This window comes from Schistocerca gregaria, chromosome 8 (genome assembly GCF_023897955.1).
Source record: "Schistocerca gregaria isolate iqSchGreg1 chromosome 8, iqSchGreg1.2, whole genome shotgun sequence".
Lineage (NCBI taxonomy): Eukaryota > Metazoa > Arthropoda > Insecta > Orthoptera > Acrididae > Schistocerca > Schistocerca gregaria.
The window spans coordinates 69,365,366-69,386,610 of record NC_064927.1 but is presented as its reverse complement, the minus strand read 5'-3'; the positions used below and the strand labels follow the sequence as shown (position 1 = coordinate 69,386,610).

General features: G+C 40.9%; 2 protein-coding genes across 5 annotated transcripts in view; one reads left to right on the top strand and one right to left on the bottom strand.

Annotated features, from left to right (window-relative positions):
• Positions 1-7,444, bottom strand: part of LOC126284037 (splicing factor, arginine/serine-rich 19-like) — a 121,281-nt gene extending 113,837 nt beyond the window's left edge. Inside the window, exon 1 of one of the 4 annotated variants that reach the window (XM_049982599.1) lies at positions 664-7,444. The gene's annotated coding sequence lies outside the window, so the exon portion shown is untranslated. The remainder of the gene's footprint in view (positions 1-663) is intronic. The other 3 variants (XM_049982600.1, XM_049982597.1, XM_049982598.1) reach the window with 3 other exon arrangements.
• A 163-nt stretch (positions 7,445-7,607) lies between these two features.
• Positions 7,608-21,245, top strand: part of LOC126284036 (mitochondrial import receptor subunit TOM40 homolog 1-like) — a 44,738-nt gene continuing 31,100 nt past the window's right edge. Inside the window, exons 1-3 of the mRNA XM_049982596.1 lie at positions 7,608-8,057; positions 17,526-17,894; positions 18,270-18,401. Coding sequence (XP_049838553.1) covers positions 7,811-8,057; positions 17,526-17,894; positions 18,270-18,401 — 748 coding nt within the window. The 5' untranslated portion in view covers positions 7,608-7,810. The remainder of the gene's footprint in view (positions 8,058-17,525; positions 17,895-18,269; positions 18,402-21,245) is intronic.

Here is a 21,245-nt window from a genome sequence, read left to right as displayed (position 1 = left end):
TAAGGATTCTTATTTTATATTCATGAATGCAGATCCTGTCACTTTTTCTGTGTAGCTTTCTGTGTGTTTTGAATTTTAAAATGCAGTTATGCTAAGAAATGTCTGAATTATTATGTGTGCTTTTAAGTATATGAAGAAAACAAAGCAAGTCAAAACTGTGACAAAATTTCAAAATACTAAGAAACCAGAGCCCAATAAATGATAACCCTCCCACCCCTTCCTACCCATCCATAAAAGAGCAGTTATTACTCTCTACAGATTGGCATACACAAAATACTGACAACTCTATACGAGACAGATGTTTGTTACCACCTTCACATCAATATTTTATGTTGACTTCTATCTTGCACATAAGAAGATAGTTTGCATGTAATATCTGAAACAATCACAGAAGTTACAAGGTACTTCTAAATGTATAACATGAAACTTATTACAAAGTTCACTTGAAAACCAATTACACTTGCATTAGTATTCACATTATAGCCACCAGATAGCACCTTAGAATAATAAAGACAAGAAACTATCTGTACAAACTGTTTTAAATTTATGTTGATTTTAGCAAGTTACAGAGGTCTTACCACTAGATTAAGAAAATGGGAAGACAGCAACTCTTACTATTAATTTCCTAACGTTGGCAGCAGTTACCAATAAATATATTCATACCTCCATACTGGTGTCTGCTGTCGAATTGACCACTTCGCTTTTCAAATGACTGTCAGCGATTTGCTAGTAAACAAAATAACACGCGGTTCGTTACGTATTCCGATCTCGTCTGTGCACAAATAGTTGCACACACCGAGGCTGCAGAGCACGGAGCTCTGTATCCCGAACACGGCCGACCAGCAACCGCTTGTGCTGGAACCCAGCAACCGCGAAACAGCGGAATACCGTATCAATCATCCAGGTCCTCATAGAACTGTGGATGAGAAATGAGTGGGGCCACGGCGGAGGCCAGCCACTCAGACAATTCGGAGAACGCGCCGCGACCGTTTTTTTTCGCACCGAAATTTCACTGGTGCCTTAGGGAAAGTTTGCATGTAACTGTTGGCAACAACAACAAAGTATTAATGGTATTTTACAACTCCTCAAATCTCACATAACTTCACTGTGCAGAATGTAACACTGTGACTGCTCTCTTTCATGCATGGCTGTTGACCAAGAAATCTGCAAATACTTCATTTTTTGTTGAAAAAAAAAATGGACCTGATTCCCAATCTACACTACAAGAGTTGAGGAAATGGATGTTTACTAAACATATTGTTGACTGTGGAGAAGATAAATTTGTGATCAGGATGGTAATAATAATTCCACAGCACACCATGTTTTTACCTCAACTTTTAACACATTCTCGTCACAGAGAGATTTCTCTGTGGCTGCCACCCAAATAGCACCATACACAAACAACAACTACCCAACAAACATTTAACATTGATGTGGATTACACGGTTACATTCATTCAATCAGCTCCTACTTGCACAGTTTGATCATGTCAACAATGGAACTGAAAAGCTGAAAAGCAAAGCACGCAAAGTACAAAAGAAACTAAAACACATGTATCTGATTTTTACTGGCTGACAAACTGAGCTAAATTGAGCCAGTACAGAAAGCAATGACTTGCCTCACTACCCACAACTTTAGCTGCTCCCACCTGTAGTTCTTTGTAATGCAGGTTGTCGTTGCAGTGCACATTGCTCTAAGTTTTTAGCAGTGTCACTTCTCTCTGGAAAAATTCTTATTTGTTACTGACAATCCACTACATAGCATTACAATCCTTATTCTTGTTGTGTTACCACTTGGCAACAATTGAATAAAACCACTGTCAACTTAATCATGATTAGCCACACAATTGCACACAAATGAGGAGAATTTGAAACAATATTAGTTGTCAATAGCAGAACAAAAGCTCCTTGACAATTTTCTAAGTTATTAACTGACAAATATTTCAAGAGTTCATAATTTATTGTGTAATACAGATTCTTCAGAGAAATTATCATTGAAGGAAAAATAATTGCAATAAGAAGGAGAGGTACAAGAAGATACGGCAAGCACACAAATATGAACGAAGGTTTATCCTACAAAGAACTAAATGAAACAACAAGATATACACTGTAGCAGAAGGCAAAGTTCAGCTGAAACATGTCTTGACAGATTTATATTTCGTAATGGTTGGACAAACATATTGTTTGCATATGTGCTCATGAGTCATCTAAACACTGCTAGGTCAGATGTGCTCTCGCAGTCTATAAAGACTGATGTGTCACATAATTTAAAATGCTCTAGGACCCAGATTTGGTGATTCAGTGTGACTTCTTACACTGCCAAAGCTACAGCTATGTGAGCATCACAAAAATAGAAGAAATGACTGTCATTCAGCAGAAAGTGAGATATGGAATAAAGAATCACAAGTAAGTAAAACTTCCTTTAGCTTTTAACTTTTCTCCTTTTTGGCCATGTTTCCAGATAAATGTAATAAAATAACTGCATATCTTTAAGACCTTCATAAAGCAAGAAACTACCTTTGAATTGCATACATCTTGTAACAGTTAAACCTCCTACCCTCAAAAAGGAAGGCTATCATCAACACCTACAATACGGCCAGCTGAAAGGCGTTTATTCCCATTATTCAACAAACACTGCTATACAATATTGTAGGGTTTGAGGTCCGCCAGTGTACTGCTGTACATCTTGAACTGATCAGGTAGGCTGTGTTGGTGTGTTACTGCACTGCCTGTGAGTTACTGAAATAAACGCACCACAAAAATATTTGGCAGAATATATCTGGAGGGCTCTACAAAAATTAAGAGTTGGAGATTAGCCTACGTATAGCTTTTTGCCATTAGGTAAGAAAATTACAAACAAGATGTAATGAAGTGATACATGCAGCTCAATATTTAATGTTTTTGCAATTGAACATTTGTCAGTTCATGCATCTGAAAGAAAATATCAATAATTTTTGGACCATTTACGCCTTCATTCCACCTATTGCCCAGTGTGTATCTACATCTACATCCATTCTCTGCAAGTCACCTGACGGTGTGTGGCGGAGGGTACCCTGAGTACCTCTATCGGTTCACCCTTCTATTCCAGTCCCGTATTGTTTGTGGAAAGAAGAATTGTCGGTATGATTCTGTGTGGGCTCTAATCTCTCTGATTTTATCCTCATGGTCTCTTCACGAGATATACGTAGGAGGGAGCAATATACTGCTCGACTCTTCGGTTAAGGTATGTTCTCGAAACTTTAACAAAAGCCCGTACCGAGCTACTGAGCATCTTCCACTGGAATTTATCTATCATCTCCGTAACGCTTTCGTGATTACTAAATGATCCTGTAACGAAGAGCACTGCTCTCCGTTGGATCTTCTCTATCTCTTCTATCAACCCTATCTGGTACGGATCCCACACTCCTGAGCAGTATTCAAGCAGTGGGCGAACAAGCGTACTGTAACCTACTTCCTTTGTTTTCCGATTGCATTTCCTTAGGATTCTTCCAATGAATCTCAGTCTGGCATCTGCTTTATATGCTCATTCCATTTTAAATCACTCCTAATGCCTACTCCCAGATAATTTATGGAATTAACTGCTTCCAGTTGCTGACCAGCTATTTTGTAGCTAAATGATAAGGGATCTATGTTTCTATGTATTCGCAGCACATTACACTTGTCTACATTGAGATTCAATTGCCATTCCCTGCACCATGCGTCAATTCGCTGCTGATCCTCCTGCATTTCAGTACAATTTTCCATTGTTACAACCTCTCGATACGCCACAGCACCATCCGCAAAAAGCCTTAGTGAACTTCCGATGTCATCCACCAGGTCGTTTATGTATATTGTAAATAGCAACGGTCCTATGACACTCCCCTGCGGCACACCTGAAATCACTCTTACTTCGGAAGAGTTCTCTCCATTGAGAATGACATGCTGCGTTCTGTTATCTAGGAACTCTTCAATCCAATCACACAATTGGTCTGATAGTCCATATGCTCTTCCTGTATCAAACGCCTTGCAGAAGTCAAGAAACACGGCATCTACCTGTGAACCCGTGTCTGTGGTCCTCTAAGACTCGTGGACGAATAGCGCGAGCTGGGTTTCACATGACCGTCTTTTTCGAAACCCATGCTGATTCCTACAGACTACAATCCTAGTCTCCAGAGAAGTCATTATACTCGAACATAATACGTGTTCCAAAATTCTACAACTGATCGACGTTACGGATAGTTCTGCACATCTGTCCGACGTCCCTTCTTGAAAACGGGGATGACCTGTGCCCTTTTCCAATCCTTTGGAACGCTACGCTCTTCTAGAGACCTACGGTATATTTTTCTTTGTCTCCCATTAAATCCCCCCCCCCCCCTCAACTATATTACAAGGATATGGCTCATGCCCATTTATGCTGAAGATCAAAACATGCCTTTTAAAGCATAGCTGGCTCACACGTGTCATCTGACATTATGACATTCATTTCCTGATAGGAAAAAATTGCTGTTATGAATATTTTTCTCAGCTGTTTTGTGTGAGCTTGGATAATGGTTTTTCTGTGTTAAATGTCTAAAGCACTGCTTTACATCCATTGGGAAATGGGAGACAACGTAATGTTAGGTGTAGGCCAAATTTGTATAAAGCAAAAGACCAAAAATCACGTATCACTTCATTCTTGATGGATGTAATAACTCACTTAGGTGTTTGTGTTCAAAAGTAGGTTTTATAATTAGGAAAAATAGGATGTTCCACAATAAGTGCAATCAGTGGCTTCAGTCACAAAGCAGCCATTATGGTATCAGGGAAAATAAGAAATGTATCTTCAGAACTGAAAAATACCACCAATACAATGCTATGAAACTGCCAACATGTGCACCACTTTCCCTAACGACGAGACACCAGCTACGAAAACGATTCATGATGAAGTGATGGAGCGGTCCTCTTCCTCTTCCCTGATGGTGCTGTACATAAGTCAGATGGAAAAACTGGATCCAGAAGGCTGCTCTCACAATGTTGCTGCTGCTGTTCTCCTCCTGTCATCTCATGGTTTGCACAAAGCTGTTTTACTCTAATATATTTAAAACAGATTTACATCTAAAAATTATAAATGGCTTCATTAGAATTTATCTGTCAGTATTTCAATCAGAATACATAATGAGATCCGCAGAAAAAGGTGTCTTTTTTCATAATAAATATGAAGCTGGCTACACCAACCAAACCATAACGATATAGCTAATCTATCATTTAAACTTCCAGTTCTACACATTCATTGCAAGTAATAAATTCCAAGAACTTTTTTTTATATAAAAATAGTCTTCCTTTTAATCACATTGTCTCTTCACTTTGTCAAGTCAGATCTGTATGGGTAACAAATATAATGAGCCTAAAAAAAGAATTATTTTCAGGTAGAGTAGAATAGCTTTTTGGCAAGTGTTTGAAGAGCAACAAAGCCAGTGGACAACATCAAAATGTATGAATTTCAACTACTGTCAGAGAGAGAGAGGGAGAGAGAGAGAGAGAGAGAGAGAGAGAGAGATAGCTTTGAAAATTCATTAAGTGTAATTTACATGGCAGCTGGGATGTACAAATTAAGCTTGTTTATTTCTCATCTCGAAGTCCTGTACTTGGGAATAATCATAAGGAATTCAGTATAGTTCAAAGGGAAATTACCCATAAAAGATACTGAAGTGTTAGATTCTGTGTAGATGAAGTTGGAGATAATAAGAGAAATTAGCTGATCATTAGTAATGATTAACAGGGAGCAATAGTTGACATTAAATGGAAATGAAACTATGCAGCAAAGAACTGGAGCAACATCCACAGACTTATTAGGGGGGAGGGGGGAAGACGACGACAACAACAAATGATGAACACAAAAGAAACTCTAAAGAAGAATTTAATGGGGGGGAAAAAAGAAATATAACAGACACAGGAACAAGGCAGAAGCTTTAGCTGTCAGAGGAACATTCATTTCCCCAAAAGAGAACAGGAACAGCAGGACGTACAATGTGTCTCAGAAAACAGGCTTAGTCGATGTCTGAACGTCAACCACTGAATACACTCAAAGCTTTTGTCATTGTTTTATTTTAGGTGCATGAAAGACAACCATCATTGCCCACGCACCAATAAGAATTCAGGCTTAAAATTATTTATACAGTGCCAGCAGTTTAAAATTTATAAATTATACAAAAGAACAAGTATTCTGCAACTCTTGAAGTGATTAAGAGGGTGGTTTATAAATGATTTAAGATTAATAAGGATATATTCTATTTAATAATACTGATGCACTTGGGTATAAATTTGAACACTGGTTCTTTTGAAAAAGTCATTCTCATTGACATTACAGGAGACTGGTGCAGCTGATGCAGGATTGGTACACACTGTATCAACATCACATCGACAGCAAATAATTATGCCAGATGAAGAAATTTACGGGAGATAGCATTCAATTTAATTTCTCAAAATAACAGGCAATTCAGAGTGGCAATCTCTAGATGCTTTGTGAACCATTGCACATGAGAAAAACAGGTGTACATTATACTGCAAGCTTCGTACGGGCATTGTGCATATAAGCACTCATCCACGTGCTGATGTTCAAGTGCAAACCATCTACAGACGTACTGTTTCCCATTCACTACATATACCATGTTACAAACATGTTAATTTATGGGTTTGATTAATATTTTCGAGTCACCAATAACAAAACTCACTTCCTCGGCCTGCTTTAACAGCCTTAAAAATGTAGTTTTCGCCGTAAATAATGAAACTGAAGGTAAATGCTTCTCTCATTAATACTCCTCTGGCGCTGAGAAATGTCTGATGATCCGTTAATAACAGGTCGATCATAAATACGGAGGCCTGAATGCTTCATCTCTCAAATTTTTGCTGCTTTTTCACACTTTTAAAGAATCAAGTTTACATCCAAAAGTAGATTACAATCAAACATACGTCGTCACTATCTGTTTGTTAGCATTTTGAATATCACGATGTTTCCATCATTGTTTTGTACATCCCGGGCTTGGCTATAAATTATGTCTATAGCCCAAGAAATCTCGGTACCACGCATTATCTTTCTATTTGCTTTGGCTACAGTCATGGTGAGCCACCTTCATATTTACAATATAATGTATAATTAAACAGATTACATTTGCAAGCTGAAGATCAATCATTGATCAGTTTTGTAACAATTTTTATTTTTTCCAAAAAAAAAAAAAAAACTATCATGCCCGTCAGTTTTAAGATTACAAAAGCGTAATTTTCTGACAATCCAATTTGTATCTAAAGCCATTTATATTACAAAAAAACATGTAATACAGACATAAAACATCAAATACACTACATTTCACATTTATACGTTTTTTCCTCTGAGCAAACTGGCGTTGTACATATCTTCACATCACTACTTTATCCGACTTTAACCAGCGACGCCTCTCTATCCTCTAACCATTGATTGTGAAGTGAACAGAGATATTAATTGAGCGTTAGTGCACACTTCACAATTCCAAACTATATCCCTTAACAGAATCAGAAGAATTGTAATTATAATTGTTTAAAATTCCGTTCTTATGACAGAATATGTATAAATTTTTTATAATTTTCGTATTGTTCGTGCTATCTGTGATCTCATAGTTTTCACCAGAGAATACAACAGAGTGTTCAGGAAGAAGATATCAACGACTGAGGTGCAGAAGTGAGGTCTCTTTGGAACTTGTGAATTTTGGATTTGTGGTGTGAAATGTGAATTGTTAGTAGGCGTGTGGGGTAAAGTTTTAATTGATCTGTGGTTGTGGCGTTACTGTTGTAAGTAAATAAATATCACCGCGTAATTGAAAATGGGTAACTCTATGGCATCACCGGGACCGGCAAGCACATTCACGACGCCACCTCCGCCGCCGCAGACGACGGCAGCCCCGACACCACCACCGCCGCCGCCAACAGTTGGTTTTCCGCCTGCTGCACCAAAAGCAGAAGACATTAGTAGCAGCAATATCCATCAGATAGGCGAAACAGCAGGCACTAGCGACATCAAAGGTCTAGAAAACCCTGGCACTGTTGAAGATCTCCACAAGAAGTGCAAAGGTGTGGATATTAACCTTACTTTTATCCCGCATATTAAACTGTTTTTCCACAATCGAAAATATGTAACGTAATTATACAAACCACATTGTTACGGTGACTTTGCGAAATTATTGCTGGTTATATCAGATGTTGGTATTCAAGACTAGTATCGAAGGCCTCGTACGGAACTATCGGCCGTTCTGTGCCAAGTGCTCTAAATTTAGGAAAAGGAAAAAAAACGCTTGCATGACCATCTCTAATTGTATGTGCACATTCACACCTACTTCCGCTAAACAGTAGTCAAGTTTTAATACATGCAGAGATATAGTCATTTGTTTGATCCCGTAGCGCAGTGCACACGTGAGTTTTCGGTAACTTTGAGACTGAACACCTTAGGCAATATTTCCTTAAAAGAAACAAAAACTAGACCATCTTATACAACTTTTTGCACATTCCTAAACGAAATAATAAAAAAATCCTGGGTGATTTGCATATAGATAATTTGAAGTCGGAAAAAATATGAAGTTTAGCTTTCTATATATCCGGAAGTAATTGCGGGATACACCTGAAACTTTGCATGTAATGGCGTAAACACAAAAGGTATTAGAATATGTAATTTCATTCTCTGTCTGGTTCACAGTAGTTCACAAATTGTGACCAAAGTTTACTATTTTTCTAAAAACTCAAAAAACCTATATTTCCTTATGGAATGCGACCTTATAAGGCCCCAAAAAGGAACAACGTGGAGATGCATTGAAAATGGGCCTTATTTCTCTGGCACTCAGATCAAATCAGACAACTTTTATTGTGTTCTTAAATTGTTTAGTATTGTCTGTGGAAGATAACAAAAGTCCTGATGACTAGGAAATGAGCTTTAGTCCTAAAAACTGCAAGTAAGGGGTGTTCTTTTTTGTCTTGCAGCATTTTGCTGTACAAATTTTTATAGAAAAGTGACATGGAGTTAGGAATCCAATAAGAAGACTAGTTTCCTCTGTTTTGTATCTCTAATTATTTGATGTAATTTTTTGGGTTCTGTCTTATCAAACTTTCTTCTCAAACATTCCGATTAGTGACATTTGGGCTGCAGTATAGTTTTCTTCTTGACATTGTACAGAAAATTAATGAATCTGTGAATTATATTGTCTTGAATTAAACAAGTGTAGACTCATGAGAGAGTTCTACTAGCTGTGGCCTCTGACACATGGAATGTATCATCAGCTTAAGATACCATATAAGGAAAACCTTATCAGGCTTGAGAACCTGTTGTAAAGAAACACACTAGTGGCTGCAATTGGGTGTAGTCACCATGGTGGTGGTGATGCTGGTTTTCTCACTTTAAAAGGAACAACCAGCAGTAGTTAACCTACCATGCACTGTCCCAACACCTTTATACAATTTTTCAAGTATGCACTAATGTTCCACATTAACTGTAAATTGTACTAACAAAGTAGTCTATAAGTTAGACAGAAATTAAATTAGTGCTTCAACACCATTACACAATAAAAAGACACCCTAACAATTCTCTCTAACTTAACTAACTTCCCAGTCATATGATTTGTGATATTGCATTCTCCAGAGAGTACTAAACAAGTTTAGAACATAATAAAAGATGCCAGATTTAATTTGAGTGCTAGCGGGATGTGGGCCCATTTTACCACCCCTTATACATCAAGTGACCATTTTGTACCGGCTAAAGCAGAGTCAATGGTAGTAAGTCACTGGCAGTTTCCTTGGGCTCAGTATAGCTGCTTCATGTGTCTACCTCGACTGATTGTGTAACGCAGTTTTTGTATATGTCTCTGTGGCAGTGCATCATCATCTCGGCTCTGTAGATCACTATTATTTCTAACCACATCTGTTTGAATTTTGCAGTTGAAAGCTGGTAATAGTGTCCAAATGTACTCATTCCACCACTGAATTCCGCGACGCCTGCACAGACAGTCTTTAGTGGACTTTCCTTTTCCGCAGCTGTCTCATAGATCTTACTTTGCATACAAATTTCCTGGTCTGTAGCCTCTTCTTACCCTTCTACCAATACATATCCCACTTCCGAAACACTCGCCTGGCAAGGTGGTGCAGTGGTGAACACACTGGACTTGCTTTCGGGAGCACAGCTGTTCAGATCTGCATTTGGCCTCCAGATTTAGGTTTCCCACGATTTCCATAAATTGTTCCAGGGCATGGCGATCTTCCTTCCACATCCATCTTTTGCACTCCACCTCTAATGACCTCGTTGTTGACACTGCGTTAAACCATAATCTTCCTTCCTACTTTCCTTCCTTCCAAAACACTTGGAATTAACCCCCATGTCTCCCACGCAGCTGCCCTCAAAGTACAACCTTTCCTGTGCACCCACCATCTACTCCAGCCCTACCAAAGTAAATCCTAAAATATCCAAGGCAGAGCAACTTGTGAAGCAACATATATTGTTTATCAACTAACTTGTCTGTATAGCAGTGTTTATATAGATACTAAAGCTGTTATATGTAGCTGCACTCACCTATCAGTGATAGGTGATGGTGAGTAATGTGTTCTCCATGCTATAATGTCAGCTGCCCTCGCATGTCTGCCTCTTGTGCTCCCTCCCCCCACCCTCACCCCTCCACTGCCCCAATGCATAAAGGGCAGTACGCACAGTGTTGCTGCAGCACAGTGTGTGCAGGGCGTGCGCAGGAGTGCACAAGTATGTATGCCTCATGTTGCTGGAGTAACTATCCATCATACAATGTGGACATTATGCAACATTCCCCCCCCCCCCCCCCCCCCCCCCGCCCCATAATGTTTGTTCACTGGCAAAAGCAAAGATGTCCCATCCTCTACTTCACACTCTCAGGCGGCGATCTAAATTGGCTAATGGTTACCGACTAGCTGGCAGTGCAGTTCCACATGTGGCACAACTGTGAAATTAGAAATGGCTATCGTGCATGAGTGTGGAGAAGAGAAGACATTGTTTCTCACACCTGAGCAACTTCTGTTTACTCTCAACATGTCAAGTACAAATTTGAGGTCAAAGAAAGACATGATTCTCTTACTACTGTATCAAATGAGAAAAGAAGGAAAAATCTGGGTTCATCTGTATCTTCAAAGAGATAAACTGCAGTCTGTTGTAGCAGCGAAGGAGTTGGAACACAGATTCAAAGTTCGTAGCTTTTCATTGGACAACTAAATAGTGCTCTAGTGATTAGGCACAGTTGATTTATTCCACTGTAACACATCATTTTCTGTTTTGAAAACCCAAATGATTATGTACACAGAAATATAGTGATAGTGGTTTGTGCTCGCTAAATCTTTTGTATGTGCAGACTTTTGTTTGTACACATCAGAGATTTGTGGCTTTTCTGTCATTTTCTCACCATTTTTAGTGTTCATTTCCACTTGGCGATGTAATTTCATAAAACGACACAGGATGTTAGTCATACAAAAGAATACTGCCGGCATATTTCACAATTTTTTTTTGCACATTTGCTTCTGTTGATGTAGCAGTAATTTTATTTTAAACAATAGTAGTATGGTGCACTACTACAATGTATGACCTTTTCTTCACACCACATTCTCTGTCAAAGCCACCCTGGCATAGCCTGGGAGCTTGTAGTTGTGTAAAACATGTTTTTCAGCATCTCATACGAAGCTAATGTTCACACAACTCACTAGTACAACCCCCTGCGGATCCGGGGGGTTAGAACAGGCCCAAGGTATTCCTGCCTGTCGTAAGAGGCGACGAAAAGGAGTCTCACACATTTCGTCCTTTGTGATGGTCCCCTGTAGTTTGACTTCCATTTTTCAAAATTTTTCCTGCAGAGCAGGCCAAGTGGGGAAGGGTGCCTACATGGTGCATCGTGTCCATCATCTGTTGAGTCCTATTGCATCTTTCATCAACATGGGTCTGAACTTCTGCCCATTCTCCAACTTTTGGGCGAGGTCACCCTCCTGGGTGCATATTTCTCCTTCAAAAGTGCAGTATTGTTTTGTATGCTGACAATGATAATGGACTTGTCTGCTTGGTTGCACCTGATATCCAGCAAGGTAGACAGTCCAATGTGGTGGGGCCCGAAATGTACCTGTTGGTTGTAGCCCCTGACCACACAGGGATCGCTCAGCTGATGCATGCGCTGTTAACTCCCCACATATGCCAAGAAGTAGATGCCCGTCAGCCTGGGGCATAGGGACTCCCGACAATGGCCATCCTGCCAGGTGGCCTTCGCTGCGGCAGGGTGGCATCAGGGCGCATGAGACGTGATGAAGCATAGTACATCATCTCTTGCTGGTGGGCAATCACCAACAGTCTCTAAGCGTTCACAGGCTCAATTCAATGCACAGAAGTAAGACTCCAAATCGTCTCCACTCCCCCTTCTTATTTGCCCCTGGTACTTTGCATGTTCAAGAGCTGACAGGGAATCCTTCATGACGGTGAAGCCTCAGTTTTTTGTTTAGCATTTACAGGACAAGGTCAGGGTCAGTCTTGATCAAAACAACACTCTGCCCAGTCACAGGTGTTATTCGCGTATGACAAGCTTGGTATGTTTCTATAACCATCACGCCCCATAAGAGCTTAAAGCTGGTCAGTGGTATCATATTTCAGAGGGACTTTCTTTTTTCAGTCTGATGATGAGCTGCGCGCCAGTTTAGAGCAGCGAGGTGTACATTGCCACCTGTGAGTTCATCTTGGCATTCGAGGGTGATAACATTACCCGAGAAGGTCAAAGTGACTGTCTACCACTGTGATGTAAAGCCCTATATCCCTCCCCCAATGTGGTGCTTTAAATGCTGGAAGTTCGGCCATATGTCTTCCCGCTGTACTTACAACGTCGCATGTCGAGATTGCGGATGCCCATCACATTCCAATACTCCATGTGCCCCCCCTCCCAACTATGTCACCTGCGGAGAACACCATTCTACTTGCTCGCCTGCATGCAGGATGCTCCAGAAAAACACGAAAATCATGGAGTACAAGACCTTGGATCGACTGACCTATACTGAGGCTAAGAGGAAATTTGAACGCCTACATTATGTAAATATGACATCGTGTTACACCGCCACAACAACAGTTCTAGCCCCATTAGCTCCTTCAACCCCAGTCACTTCTCAGTCAGAAGACTATATCTGCCCCCTTGATGGTGGGGCCACTTCTCTCCCTGTTGCTTCTGCACCACTTACTTCTGGAGCTACACTCCCACAACCATGGGGGATATCAGTCCCCATTTCTGCGCAGGAGAAGCATAAGTCTTCTTCTGCTCCTCTCGCTAGGAAAGGGTCCCTTGGGTCACTCTCTCCTCAGGTTTCTGCTAGTGGGAAAGAAGACACACGCCAGTGGCTGAAGAACCCAAAAGCATCTGGTCGTAGGGTTTGTACTCATCCTCAGCCCCAGAGACTGAATCAGTGAAGTCCTCGCAGCCAGGAAAACTCAAGAAGCAGCGGGAAAAATCCAAAAAGACGATCCCCAAGACCAAGGGAATTGCGGAGGCACCCACACCACCACTACCTACAAGCTCTTCATCTGAGGATGAGGTGGAGATTCTGGTGTTTGCTGAGGACCTAGATCTCATCACACCCTCGGACACAATGGATACAGACTGCTCAGGAACTAAGTTTGTGGCAGCAGGTGACCCTGAGGCGTAAACTGCCTCCTTGAGCATTCGTGCCTTCCCAGCCTTACAATCACGTCATACTCCAGTGGAATTGCAATGGATTTTTCTACTGCCTGGCTGAGCTACAGCAACTTTTAAGCTTTACACCTGCTTTCTGCATTGCCCTCCAGGAAACCTGGTTCCCGGCAATGGGGACCCCTCCCCTCCACGGCTATAAGGGATGTTACAGGAACAGTAGCAACTATAATAGTGTGAGGTGGAGTTTGCGTTTGTCCTAAACTGTCTGTAGTGAAACTGTGCCCCTTCAAACCCCTCTTGAAGCTGTGGCTGTCGGGATAAGGACAACACAGGAAATACCTCTCTGCAATGTGTATCTTCCTCCAGATGGCGCAGTATCCCTGAGTGTGTTAGCTGCACTGATTTATCAACTGCCTAAACCTTTCCTACTTTTGGGAGATTTTAATGCCCATAACCTCTTGTGAGGTGGCACTGTGCTTATTGGCTGATGCTGAGATGTTGAAACTTTACTGTCTCAGTGCGACCTCTGCCTCTTAAATACTGGGGCTGAAACACATCTCAGTGCGGCACATGGTAGTTGCTCAGCCATTGATTTATCAATTTCTGCCCAGGACTTCTTCCATCTGTCCACTGGAGAGCACATGATAACCTGTGTGATAGCGACTACTCCTCCCTCTTCCTGTCACTGCCCCGACATCAGGCACATGGACGCCTGCCCAGATGGGCTTTAAACAAGGCGGACTGGGAAACTTTCACCTCTGGTGTCACCATTGAATCTCCCCCACATGGGAACATCAATGTGATGGTTAGCAGGTGACTACAACAATCCTTTTTGCGCCAGAAAATGCGATCCCTCACTCTTTTGGGTGCCTTTTCCAGATGCCAACACCTGGTTGCCATCCACAAGGCGCAGTCGTGGGCTCTAGCCCATGGTGTCCAGTTTTTGGCCACAAAGTTGTGTGTTATGCACTTATGTCGGCATCATGCCATTCATCCGGAAGCAGAACTTTACCTTAATGATGATCCATTGTCTGTAGTGTAGACATAGATTCTTAGGACTGGTTTTCGATGCCCGATTGACCTGGATTCCTCACCTTCATCAGCTTAAGCAGAAGTGCTGGCAGCACCTCAATGCCCTCTGCTGCCTGAGCAACACCAGCTGGGGTGTAGACCACTCTACACTGTTGCACCTCTACAGAGCCCTTGTTCAATCCCGCCTTCACTATGGGAGTCTGATTTATGGTTTGGTTGCACCCTCAACGTTGCATTTATTCCACCCAGTGCACCACTGTGGCATTCTCCTAGCAACAGGAGCTTTTAGGACAAGTCCGGTGACAAGTGTCCTGGTGGAGGCCGGAGTCCCTCCATTGCAGGTTAGGCATGCACAACTGCTGACCAGTTAAATTGCACATGTTTGTAGTTCTCCTGCGCATTTGAATTACCGTCTCCTTTTCCCTTCCATGGCAGCTCATCTCCCGCATTGGCAGCCCAGGTCAGGGCTTACAATTGCAGTTCATACCAGATCCCTTCTTTCTGAACTGGAGTCCTTGCCTTTAGCACCTATACCTGAGGTCCATTGACATACACCTCCATGGTGTACACCTAGGCCATGGCTTTGCCTGGACCTTCCACATGGCCCTAAGGATTCAGTTGACTCCACAGCTCTCCGCTGCCATTTCCTATCAATCCTTAACATGTACTGAGCCCATGAAGTGGTTCGATGGCTGCTGATCACATCGGCTTTGCATATGTCCATGGAGGACATATTGAACAGTATTCCTTACCCAATGGCTGCAGTGTTGTCACTGCCGAGCTGGTGGCTATATCTCGTGCTCTGAAGAACATCTGTTCATGCCATGGGGAGGTGTTTCTTCTGTGTACTGTATCTTTGAGCAGCCTACAAGCTATCAACCTGTGCTACCCTCGTCATCGTTTGGTAGCGACTATCCAGGAGTCCATCTATGCTCTGGAACGGTCCAGTCATTCAGTGGTGTTTGCCTGGGTTCCAGCTCATGTCGGAATCCCAGGCAATGAACTTGCCGACAGGCTGGACAAACAGGCTGCGCTGAAACTGCTTATGGAGATCGGCTTCTCTGCAAATGACCTGCGTTCACTACTACGCCACAAGGTTTTGCGGCTTTGGGAGACTGATTGGCATAACCTCAGTATGCACAGCAGCCTGCTTACCACTAAGGAGACTACAAATGTGTGGAAGACTTCCATAGAGGCCTCTCGCGGGGACTCTGTGGTTCTCTGTCGGCTCTGCATTGGCCACCCTTGGGTAACATAGTGCTACCTCCTGCGCTGTGATGACCCACCTCAGTGTTGGTGCAGTGCTCAGCTGACCATGGCCCATATGTTGGTGAGCTGTCCTCCTTTGGCTGCCCTGCGACAGACTCTTCAGTTACCGCACTCATTGTCATTAAGTTTAGCTGACAGCGCCACATCGGCTAATTTAGTTATACATTTTGTACGTGACGGTGGTTTTATCATTGTATATAAGTTTTTGCGCATGTCCTTTGTCGCTTTTTGTTTGCCACTTTAATGCTTTTAGGCTGGATGTTTTAATGTGTTGCAGAGTGGCTGGCTTTTCCTTTTTATTGTCGTAGTCGCCCAGCCATGGTCATCTACTCTCTTGTTCTTATCCTTTCAGCCTGTTTCTTTCTTCTCTCTGCGGTTTTCTTTTCCTGTTTTGTCCATAATAGTGTTGGTTGTCCTGTCATTCTTCTGGTTCTTCCATTCTCCTGTTATTGTGCTGTATGTCTCCTTTCTTTTCTTCTTTCCCTCGTGTAATTATTTTACCAGGAACAAGGACTGGTGATATTGCAGTTTGGTCCCTTCCCCCCTTTTTTATAAACAAACCAACCAACTCACTTGTACATCTTCAAATTAAACAAGTACAGAGCTGTGTTAGAGGACACAACATGTCTCAGATTGCTTGGCAATCTGGATGCCAAGTTGCTGGCATCTGGTTGCAGGCGATTGACTGGTGTGCCACTCTGCAATCACACTGTCTGTGGAGCACTATTCAACTCCACAGGAAACGATTAACAGTCGACGGGGAAACTTTAAATTATGATTCCCCCCCCTCTCCAATGATCCAATTTTGATGAAATAAAGCCCATATGATGCCCCAAGCTACACTCAAGTTACTTGTGAAAACCTCCATGAAAATCTGTTTATAATTTTCGGATATTAGTGTGTTCAAGCATTTGATGGTTTTGCAGAACTTTTATTATTAGTATAGATGACTACCTCTAAAATGGTTGCCTTGGATGGGCATATGACTAACCCCCTTGGGGCAACCAATACCCAGCTGCCAAACATGCAGTACAGCATGACCCAATGGACCTGAGTGCTTGCTATACTTCGCAGTCTATTTGGATACTACCACCCATTACTAATTTCCCTGAAATCGGGAGTGCCACTGACCACCCAATACATCTTAGCATCCCAAAATATTATTCAACTTAATCTCTGATAACACATCTACCCTCCCTCTTTTTTTCAATACTTTTTGATGTCCAGTTTCATAACTGCATTTTTCATCTCTCTTGCCCCTATTCTCTCTCTCTCTCTCTCTCTCTCTCTCTCTCTCTCTCTCTCTCTCTCTCTCTCTCTCCCCTTTCGTCTACCCACATCCTGACTACAGGGGGATCCCTCTAACTCTTTTAACCTTCCCCATCCTGTTCATCTCTCCCCTCCCTGAGAAAAGAACTGTTACTTCCAAAACTTAAGTAATTTGTGCTTATTAACGTCAATACTCATTTTGCCTATCAGAATAGAGTACTGGCCAGAAAATCTGTCTGGAAATATCCCCCCACCCATTTACACACACACACACATTCCATGTAAGTTTATTAATGCAATCTTTTTCTTTTTTCAGATGTATTTCCTGCCGTATTTGAGGGTGCAAGGCTGATAGTGAACAAAGGGCTTAGCAATTACTTTCAGGTATCTCACACAATAAACCTGAGTGCCATTGCACCATCAGGTTACCGATTTGGTGCAACATATGTGGGAACTAAACAGATGTCTCCAACAGAAGCATTTCCTGTACTTCTCGGCGATATAGATCCTGAAGGAAATCTAAATGCAAATATCATTCATCAATTTGGAACAAGAACAAGGACAAAGTTTGCAGCTCAGATACAGAGTAAAGTATTCACAGGAGTCCAGCTAACAACTGATTACAAGGGAGATGACTACACTGCATCATTGACCTTCGGAAACCTAGATATCATCAATGAATCGGGTAAGCATGTGTTTGGTAATATCAATGTCCCAACTAATATAATCTGTGTGTGTATTGCAAGACTTGATTGAAAAAGTGGTCAGAAAGAGCAAACATCATAAAAAGGTGGCTTTGTCACTTTGTGATCCTGTTGTTTTGGTAAGTACAACCTCCTAATTCATGTCTACCTGGCTTTAAATGCCATTTCTTTATTATTCAGTTCTTACTTTCTATTTTGTGAACAGATTTGATTTATTATTTCTATAAAGGCTGACATTGGTAGAGAAAATTCAACTGTTATTAAATATTTCCATTGGGCTTCAATATATCGTGAACATGTTGTGAACTTTATATTTGTATATATATATCATAGTTTTCAAGTAAGTGTTCTTACAGGTCTTATCATTGGTCACTATTTACAATCAGTTACGAAGAATGTGGCACTTGGAGCTGAGCTAGGGTATCAATATGGAGCAAAGGTGCCAGGAGGTCAAATTGCCATAGTTTCAGCTGTTGGAAGATACACTGGTGAGCAATAAAGCTAGACAGATAGATGTATTAGTGGTATATTATGACGACACCAGAGTAGTCTTTCATTACAATGATGCGTACTGTTTTTAATTTTATGTATGCTGATATTATTTATGTTCCAAAACACTGTTGTGAATGTGAGAGAAATGTTATTTTAAGCAACAAATTTTATCTTTAAAATTAATGTTTAATTGAACACTAGTCTGAACTTTCAAATAAAACTCCACCAACAGTTTCAGCTTCCTCTGGAGAAAGTTAAAAAGTTTTGGAAATGATCATGGAAAGATTCCACGTGGGAAAAATATATCTAAAAACAAAGATGATGTAACTTACCAAATGAAAGTGTTGGTATGTTGATAGACACACACACATCCATCCGCACATATACAGACACAAGCAGACATATGTAAAGCCTTTACATATGTCTGCTTGCTTGTGTGTGTGCGTGCCAGTGTATACCTGTCCTTTTTTCTGCTTAAGGTAAGTCTTTCCACGCCAGGGATTGGAATGACTCCTTACCCTCTCCCTTAAAATTCACATCCTTTTGTCTTTCCCTCTTTCCTGATGAAGAAACCGTTGGTTGTGGAAGCTTGAATTTTGTGTGTCTATCAACATACCAATGCTTTTGTTTGGTAAGTTACATCATCTTTGTTTTTATGTATATATATTAGTTTTCTCTTACATGTTAGACTTATTTTCCATGTGTACATTCTACCATTGCACTGACACTTTACAGCTGGAGTGAAACAGGGCGTTGGGCTCTATGCAGTCCTGTTTAATTTGACTGCACAGTCTATCATATTACCTGCTCCACTTCTATTATGTTCCACATCTTTCACAATAACAATTGTCATTTGTAAACAAAACAATTTTTGTGTCAGATCATTAACATAAAGGGGGATCAACAAGTCCAATAACATTTGAAAATTCAATACTTCATGGAATGTGGGTAGGGAGGTAAAAATTGATACATGTGCTTGAAACGACATGGGTTTGATTGAAACCAAAAAAAGTGCACAGAAGACCAACAAATGACACTTCGTTTGACACAAAAACAACAACTAGCATAACAACTGATTTTTTAGCAAACACAGTATTCTTTGTAACAAGTGCTCAAATTGTTGGCTATCATTCATCAATAGTATGTGTTGTCGAAAGACAATGTTGGGAACAGGGTGTGCAATGTGACAGATTTATTTTGCTAAGACTGTTGTATTAACAATAAATGACAATAAAATGAAACACATCTTAATATTTTAATGAAGCACAGAATATGGGGCAGTTCAGTACGAAACATAGTATGTATTACAACTGATGCAGCTTTATGGTGAATGCTACTTTAGGGCAAAATTTTAATTTACAAACTTATGTGTTGTTGCTATTTTATTTAAACATTACACAGAATATTACTTAGTTTGCAATCCTTTAAATCACCAGTTTCTAGTGCCAGTTTCTTACCGTTGCTAATTCAAAGATAAGCTCTGCAGTTGAAGGCTGCCAGTGAGCTTCTGTGGGTAAATTTCATTCTCTTCAATGAAAAAAAAAATTTTTTCTCGCACAATTATGTACTCCTAGATCAAAACGATGACATAATTGTAGCTGCAGCCTTGTAAAGTCATGGAAATTTGTGCTGAGAAAATGTGAATGTCCTGCCCTAGAGAGGGAAGTATATTTACATAGTGAAAATGTTGAGAAAGTCTATTCAGATGTTTACTTCCCTGCTCGCAGCTTCAGTCACATTGCTTAATAGCACTTCGTTTAATTTATGCACCTTCATTTCTTACTGTTTGTCTTAGTTGTCCATAACCATTAGTGTGCAAGGTATTGTAACATTTCCAGAATGAAATTTTCACTCTGCAGCGAAGTGCGCGCTGATATGAAACTTCCTGGCAGATTAAAATTGTGTGCCAGACCGAGATTCGAACTCGGGACCTTTCGCGGGCAAGTGCTCTACCAACTGAGCTACCCAAGCACGACTCACGCCCCGCACTCACAGCTTCACTTCTGCCAGTATTGTAATGTTGCTGTAAAATGAATTTTTATCATTGTGTTTAAGAGTTTTGAAGCACACTAAAATCTCAAGATACCATAGCATACCATAAACTTATTGGCATTCTGCACTAAAATGTTGTAAATTGATGTTGGTGTATGTAATATACATTTTGAACCTTCTAACCCATCCATTGTGATAATTTATCGTCAATTTAAAAAAAGCTACTCTCCCGTTTAAGCCCTCTGTCATAAATAAATTTGTTTGCTCACATCCAAGGTTATGCTAGACCTGACTGTGATCATTGATCTGAAAACAGTGCATTGGTTGCACTCCCGTGCACAACATAACTTCAGACTGTGTCATTACACCGCGAGCGATCACTGCCGACATGATGAGGGAGCAGCAGCGCTCTCACTTCCCTAACCACCACCTGGTCTAAGTGGCCCTGTGCCCTCGAACTTTGTGATCATTTTCTCCACAGCGACCTTTACCTATTTGACTACTCTTCTTATGATGATATGATCATAAAGCTGCGGTAGTGGACACTCCATTCTGATTGTAAATATTCACTAAAAGTGTCTTTTTTTGTGGTGAAGTCAATATGCTGTGAGTGTTGGTGCATCTTATTCCTTCTCTCATTAAAGCCCATTTTATACACAATTATCATGTGGCACCACTGATGTGTTGCTGTCCAGCACTATCTGTTGGCCAGTTTTTGCACTCACTTCTGGTTTCAATAAAACCTATGTAATTTCAGTCATGTGTGTCAAGTTTTACGTCTTTGCCTCCATTATTCTGTGAATTAGTGTATGTTTAAATGTTAACTGACCTTTTTGGTCACCCTGTAT